We start from the raw sequence: 7542 nt of genomic DNA, 5'->3' as shown, positions 1-7542 counted from the left end.
TTTAAATTCACTCAAGAATGCAAAAGTTCACAATCATCACAAAAATCAACATTTCTCATCGTCCTTCGCTTACTTTTCCGGGAGTTTTTGGCAATACGATGCATTTTTCGAAAATTCAATTATAAATGTAGCTCGAGTGCACGACAAATTTTCTCTCGTATTTTGCGAAATAATTAAATCTCGCGTTTCGTCATATAAACTTTCGCATAAATAAAATATGAGTTTGTTACTTTGTGTGTCACTCGTATTAATCACGTTATTTCTCTCTTTCTCTTCCGTTTTTTTTTTTTTTTTTATTTTTTGGTAAAACGCGATAAAAATTTTTGCAAACGTGTGACCCGACAGTAAAATAACATCAGAAATTTTTTTTTTGAATTTTCAAGATTTTTTTTTTATTTCCTTGTTTTTTTCATCTTTAAATGAAGCACGTGAACTCGAGCAAATTATCGTCATGCCAACGCAGAAATTAATTGAGAAAAACTTTATTTTGTTGTTGCCGCTCCTCATGATGATGAAAAATTTACGAAAAAATGTTGTGATTCACGTAAAAATTTTTCATATTCATTTATTTATTATTGTTCCGTTATTATTTACGGCAAAACGTTAAAATAAACATTAAAAAAGGTGCATAAAATGTAATTACAAAAAATATTTTTCGGGTGCAAAAAACATGAATAAATTATGTTTACTCAAAACTTTTTATTTATTATGAACACAGCAAAAAAAAATCATAAATAATAAAAACGAGATACTTTTTTTGTGCAACTGTGTCAAGTGAGGCTTTTTATTGATATTTATACGGCCAGTTACTTTTTGAGAACAATTTATTACACAGTAGATTGTTGTCCAACGTTGGTATGAATCGCTTCTGGAAATTGTTTATTTAACTTAATTATTGGTGTTATTATTATTTTATTGTATGGACCAGTAGAAAGAAGTTCTTCCTTGAACAAGAGAGTTTTCATTTATTTCTTTATAATTCATAATTATTATGGATCTTTGGGTGTTTCTTTAGTCGAAGAGAGGCAAATTTAATTAATTCTTGCTTATAATAGTTTTTAAATTAATTATAAAGCAAATTTATAATATAATACAAACAAACAAAAATTTTGCCAGCCTTGAAGGTTTTGTGAAATTGGTAGTTCTTAATGAGGTTTATTGTTTTTGTCCAAAAATTTTGTCCATGAAAGGAATAAATAATTAATTAATGTGAAACCTAAAAATGTTGCAAGAAACAAAAGTGAATTTTATTCAAATAAAATATTTGATGCGCAATAAATTTTCAAGAGTTTAATGAAAAACCAAAATTAAAAAAAATTATTATTTTTTTTTTGTTTTTTTAATATTTTTATTTTTTATTTAAAGCCCAAATCTAACTCAAACTTTTTGCTTAAAATTTTCTTTCGGATTTTTCGAATTTTTTTTACATAAAATAGAAATTTCTAACATTACATAAATAATGTTTTTTTCAGAAAATTCATTTTTTATGTGCCAAATTAAGTCCTTTTTTCAAAATTTTCGATCTTCATTTGTCAAAAATTAATTTTCATATGGTGATTTTTTTTATGAGCCAAATTTATTTATTTTATCCTTTCAAAAATAACAGAAAATTTTTTTAAGGCCGCTGCAAATTTTTTTTTTTTGAACTTTTTGTCCCATGCCCCATTTCAAAAGCAAAGAAAAGAAAGCAATGGAGCAAAATAAAAATAAATAAAAATTTTATCAAAAATTACCGTTTTTTGGTCTATTTTCATAATTTTTCAAGAAATTTTCAAAAAAAAATTTTTTAAATTTTTAATTTTGTTTTATTTGTATTAGAAATGATATTTTCACAAGAATTTTCTTTTATAATTTTTTTTTTTCATAAAATCGTTAAAATAATGTTTTCAAATTTTTTTTTATTAATATTTTTTTTTAACTTTTTTAGGTCAATTGCTCTGAAATCAATTTTAACTAAGAAATTTTCAATGTAAATTCAATAAAAACAACAAATATATTGATCAACTGTTAAAAAATCAAAAAAATTGAATATTTGACATTTTGTATGAAAAAGTATTTCAAACCTTTTTTTTGCCCCTCTCATTTTGAAAAATAGTTTTTGAGACAAAAATTTGAAAAAAATTTGGAGCCCAAATCTAAAAATGAAAATTGTAAAAAAAAATCTTAGAAAAAATATAAACATAAAATAATTTTTTTGTTTAAATCTCTTATTTTGTTTTTTTTTTAAATTGTAAAAAAATAAAAATTAATTATTTTAGTTTATTTTTCTTGAAGAAGAAAAAGGAAGGTTTTTAATTTATTAAAATATTTTTGACGTTTTTGACTGTTAGTGTAACGATAATTACTTTTTCATGATAGGTATTAATTATATTGTTTTTCTAATTTTAACATTTTATTTATGAAAAATAAAAAAAATAATTTGTTTACGCGAATAAAAAATTTAATGATGGTTTATGATTTAAATATGACTAAAAAGTATCTAAAATTTTATTATTCGAAATCAGTCACAAATCCATAATTTTCCGTGCAAAATAATGAATTTATTTCACTTTTAGAACACATTTACAGGGTTTCAATGAAATACAAAATATGTAATTTTTCATTTGCTTGAAGAGTAAACTTGAAGTACGTTAAAAAAAAACATCAAAAAAGTACGTTAAACTTTAACCTAAGACAAAATAGGTTCATTCCAATTTTTGAAAAGTTTCAATAATGTCTCAAGTCCTTCTACTAAGTCTTTAAATTTTTTACCGGAATTTCCGCATTTTCGAAAGTAATCCAAAGCCCGTTGACTCCACACTTTTCCCTTGTTGATGACACCATCCCATTCCTTTTCCGTCTGAATGAAGTCAATCGGGAACTGGTTCTCATAGATTTCGACGCCAGGCTCCATAAATTCTTCAAAGCGAACGACTTCAGTGCGAACAGGATATTTCAAGGCAAATTCTGGATTTCTTGCCATAAACTCTGCACACATCGCCAATGTCCATCCGACCATTGTGTACCAAGATGAAACCAGAGCTTTTGCTGCATCGATTTGGTTTTGCGATTCTTCCGTTTGGGGCTTGGCACGTCCAGCTTTCACCAAGTGAAACATGAAAATCGCCAAAAGATGATCCACTTGAGCAAAATGATGTGTTTTGAGCAATAATTGAAAGTGAGATCGAAATTCTGGGATAAGTGCTTCAAACTTGAATTTTCCGTATTCCATCTTTTCCATGATTTTTGCCTTGTTGAAAAACGCTTTGAGTGACGGCATGACATATTTAATTGCTAGATCGTCGTTTTTCAACTTCTCGAATTTGTCGAAAAATTCTTGCACAATTAGATCGTTCTCCTGCTCGATAACCGGAAGGGCACCAAAAATTTCGTGAGTTGAAAGACAGGGAGTTCCGTTTTTCTTGTAATGATCATAAACCGCCTCTGCGTTCAAATAATAATCCAAATTTTCCTTTTTGCAGTCCATGTGAATCGAGGCAACAACGTAAGCCAATGAAACTTCAGGAGCGAATTTGATCGGTTCCAATGCTGCGATGGCGGCAGGAAGCTTTTCTGCTCTTTCCAAGGGGGATTGATGACAAATGGAAACCGCTTTCATGGCAAGAAATTTGTTGTAATCAGGCGAATCGGGATTTGGGGTCTCTTTATCGATTTCAGCCTCCAAAGCACATTGAATGACGTTCGAATCTGAAAAAAATTTCAAATTATTTCAAGAAATTATGGAATTTTTAAAAGTTTTACCATAGACAAACTTTGCCTCAACATCGTTTTTCTTGTAATTAGCTCTGAGTTTGTAAAACAAGGTCTTAGCGAGTAACTTTTGGATCTGTGTCAGTTCTAAATCTTTGCCGAAAAGACTTTTTTCGTATGATTTTAAAATTGTTTCAGGACTGAAAAATTAAAAAAGATAAATTTAAGCAAATTTTCTTGAAATTCGATGGAATTTCAACTCTTAAATAAATACTTACTTCATTTTTCTGCCGATTTAACGTAAATTTACGAGTAATTTCCTTAAAAGTTTCTTAAATTTAGCTGAATTTCACAATAGCGTCCTTCCGAGTTGAGATTACAAACACATTGTGGATGAAATGAGCCACATAACGGTTGTTTGAAATTGATAATGTATGAATTAGCGAACGCGATTTGGAAGGGACAGGCAATTGAAGTAGATAAGAATCACAAACTTAGTCCTGAAAATTTTTGAAAATCCAAAAAAAAAATTAAATTCAATGAATCAATGTCAGATTTTTAATCAAATTAGTTAAAAAAAAGTTTTCAACTAAGTCTTGTTGAAAAATATTTAAAATATTTTTCAAATATTTTTTAAATGATTTTTATTGTTCATGTCATTTTGAGGTTAAAAAATTTATTGTGTTTTTAATTTTTAAAAAATGTTACATTGGAATTTGAATTGCAATTTTTTTCACCATATGAGATTTCGCTGGGTAAAAATTCCAACAGCAAAATTTTTGTTGAAACAATTGAAATTGTTGAAAAACAATTTTTTGGACATTTTGACAGGGTCAAACGAAATTATTTGAAAAATCAATTTTTAAATTTAAACCATTTATGACGGATATTACAATTCCTAAAAAATAAATTGTATTGAGTCGCTCACTTTTTGAAATTTCCAAAAATTCCAATTCCAATTTAAGCAAATTTCAAAACTTCATTGTGAAAATTGTAATTTTTTTTAAAAAATGTACAGGGGCGGTAAACAAAAATTTGCAAATCCATATAAAAACCTTTTTTTCAAATTTTGTGTTGTAATTTTTAGTGCTTTTAAAAATGCAATTGCCCCCCTTGCCATATTCACGATTTAAAAATTTCTCGTTTTGAATTATTTAAAAATAATTTTTGAAAGTATTTTTCAGTTATTTTTACGAAATTTTTTTTTTAAGTTTTTAACTAAAATACTCTGAAATAAATTTTAAATTATTTTTTTTTCAAATTTTCATTAATAATTAAGATTTGAAATAATTTTTCATTTAAAAAGACCTTTAGTTGATAATTTAAAACTGATTTCACAGCATTTTAAGTTAAAAATTAAATAAATAAGAATTTCATAAAAAAAATTCTCAAAGAAACTTTAAAAAGTAATTTTATTTTAAGAAAAATAAATAATCTTAAAGAAAAAAAATTATTAAATTAATTTAAATTTATTTTTTAATACAAAATTTTTATTATTATTTTTTTTAATTTTATATTTTAGGCCGCTCCAAATTTTTTCTGAAATTTTTGTCCCATGCCCCATTTTTAAAATCGAAAATCCAATGGGGCAAAATAAAAAAAGATGAAAATTTTTTCAAAATTGACAAAATGACTTAAAAAATCAATTTTTAAGAATTTTTGTATTGAAAATTGTATTCTTATTAAAATTTTCTTCTTTAATTTTTTTTTCGAAAAATTAATTTTTCAAAATTTTTTTAAAGTTATTTTTGTGAAATTTTTTTATAAAAATTTTTAACTTGAAATACTCTGTTATCAATTTTAAATTAACAAATGTCAATGTAGATACCATAAAATCAACTAAATTATTGATTAATGAAAAAAAATTGTTAAAATTTTGCCAAAAAGCTCTAAAAAAATTAAAGCGACCTAAAAATTATAAAATAAAATAAACTTGGAGCGGAAAGTAAATATTTATAATGAAAATAAGAAAAAAACTTAAATTTCACATAAATACTGTCCAAGCAATTTTATTTCACTTTCAGAAAAGGAACATAAAAAAATTCTTACAAAATATTTCAATTCAAATTGAATTCAATCAAGTTTCGCTTTTTACATTAAAAAAAATGTAAATCAGTTCAAAAATTCAGGTTTGACGGTTCGACCCTCGTTGAAAAGTTTCAATAAATCTCTAAAATCTTCCTTTTCGTCTGTCCGGTAGAAATTAGAAGCCATGGCAACTGCAGTATTGCTTTCAAAATATTGAGCTGCACGTTGACACCACAATTTTCCCCTGTTCATGACCTTTTTCCATTCCTTTTCATTCCGAATGAACTCAATGGGGAACTGATTCTCGTAAATTTCCACGCCAGGCTCCCAAAACTCATCATAACGAAACATTTCGGTGCGAATTGGGTTTTGCGCGACATAATCCGGGTCAGTTTCCATCGCTTTTGCACTAAGAATCAGTTTGCGAGCCCACAGTGTGTACCAAGATGAGACTGCGGCTTTTCCCGAATCAATCATGAGTTGTTCCTCGGTCGATAAACCCGTAGCACGTCCAGCTTTCACTAGGTGAAACATAAAAATCGACAAAAGATGGTCAAGTTGGGCGAAATAATGTGATGCAATCAAACATTCAATGTGAGGCTTAACCGTCGGAAGAAATTTCTCGAACTTGAATTGAAAGATTCCAAGTTTTGCCCTCGTTAATGACCGGTCGAATTGAGATTTAATTGCCGGCAACACGTATTTACGTTGCAAGGCGTCGTTCTTCAAAGTCAAAAATGCCTCGAAAAAATTCAAGGCGATCGTTTCGTTCTCCTCCTCGATGCAAGAAATTTTTGCACCAAAAATTTGATAAGTCGACAGACAGGGAGTTCCGTTTTTCTTGTAATGATCGTAAACAGCTTCAGCATTCAAGAAATAATCAGCATTTTCTACTTTGTTTGCCAGTTGAAGTGTTGCAACGACGTAAGTCAAAGAAACTTCCGGATCGAATTTGATCGGTTCTAAAGCTGCGAGGGCATCAGGAAGCGTTTTTGCTCTTTCTTCTTCGGATTTGTAGCCAATAGCACTTGCTTTCATGGCAAGGAATTTCTTGTAATCTGGCGAATCGGGATTCGGAGTTGCTTTATCGATCTCAGCTTCCAAAGCATTTTGAATAGCGTTCGATTCTGGTAAAAAATTGTTAAATTTTATTAATTTCAAACTTTTTTTTTTAATTTTTACTCACCATCGACAAGCCGTGCATCGGAACTAGCCATACCAAAATTTTTAAAAACAGAAATTTTAGCGAATAGCTTTTGAATTTTTGTCAGATTTGTGCCGTTTCCGAAAATGCCTTGTTCGTGCATTTTGATAGCGAATGAAGCGATTGAAGGACTATAAGGACGATAAATTAAGTCGATCATTTTAATGAAAAATTTTAGTAAATTTTCTTGAAATTCGATGGAATTTCAACTTTTAAATAAATACTTACTTCATTTTTCTGACGTTTAACGTAAATTTTCGAGTAATTTCTTTAAAAATTTCTTAAATTTAGCTGAATTTCACAATAGCGTCCTTCCGAGTTGAGATTACAAATACATTCTGGATGAAATGAGCCACATAACGGTTGTTTAAAATTGATAATGTATGAATTTGCGAAGGCGATTTCTGAAAAATATATGAGGCCATTACAAATTTATGTTTTGAAATTCTTTTGAAAAATATAGAACTAATTTTTTAAAAAAATAATAAAAAATAATTTCCTAAAAATTGAAAATTTGAATTTTCCACAAATTAAAATTAAATACAACAAAAAAAAAATTAAATATTAGAACAAAAAATTAATAAAATAAGTCAAATAAATTTCCATTTTTTTGTCGCCCT

The 7542-nt window shown here is 27.7% G+C and overlaps 2 protein-coding genes across 2 annotated transcripts; both read right to left on the bottom strand.

Annotated features, from left to right (window-relative positions):
* Positions 1 to 2551: 2551 nt before the first annotated feature.
* LOC134834657 (uncharacterized) lies at positions 2552 to 4070 on the bottom strand. The gene is made up of 3 exons (XM_063849396.1): positions 3969 to 4070; positions 3742 to 3890; positions 2552 to 3687 (listed from the first exon to the last, which is right to left on the bottom strand). The coding sequence occupies exons 1-3, from the start codon at positions 3971 to 3973 to the stop codon at positions 2669 to 2671; spliced, it is 1173 nt and encodes a 390-aa protein (XP_063705466.1). The 5' UTR covers positions 3974 to 4070; the 3' UTR covers positions 2552 to 2668.
* A 1611-nt stretch (positions 4071 to 5681) lies between these two features.
* LOC134834349 (uncharacterized) lies at positions 5682 to 7270 on the bottom strand. Its single transcript, XM_063848981.1, has 3 exons — positions 7151 to 7270; positions 6905 to 7053; positions 5682 to 6845 (listed from the first exon to the last, which is right to left on the bottom strand). Exons 1-3 carry the CDS (start codon positions 7153 to 7155, stop codon positions 5803 to 5805), a joined length of 1197 nt encoding a protein of 398 aa, XP_063705051.1. The 5' UTR covers positions 7156 to 7270; the 3' UTR covers positions 5682 to 5802.
* Positions 7271 to 7542: the final 272 nt, after the last annotated feature.

This window comes from Culicoides brevitarsis, chromosome 3, assembly GCF_036172545.1.
Source record: "Culicoides brevitarsis isolate CSIRO-B50_1 chromosome 3, AGI_CSIRO_Cbre_v1, whole genome shotgun sequence".
Classification (NCBI taxonomy): domain Eukaryota; kingdom Metazoa; phylum Arthropoda; class Insecta; order Diptera; family Ceratopogonidae; genus Culicoides; species Culicoides brevitarsis.
The sequence above is the reverse complement of the archived record's forward strand: the minus strand, read 5'-3'. Positions and strand labels throughout refer to the sequence as shown.

Excerpts from the sequence above, each read along its gene's own strand:
- LOC134834657 (XM_063849396.1), bottom strand. Across the intron at positions 3,688-3,741 it reads TGAGGCAAAGTTTGTCTATG|ATTCGAACGTCATTCAATGT; the intron begins GTAAAACTTTTA and ends AATTTTTTTCAG.
- LOC134834349 (XM_063848981.1), bottom strand. Across the intron at positions 6,846-6,904 it reads CGATGCACGGCTTGTCGATG|AATCGAACGCTATTCAAAAT; the intron begins GTGAGTAAAAAT and ends ATTTTTTACCAG.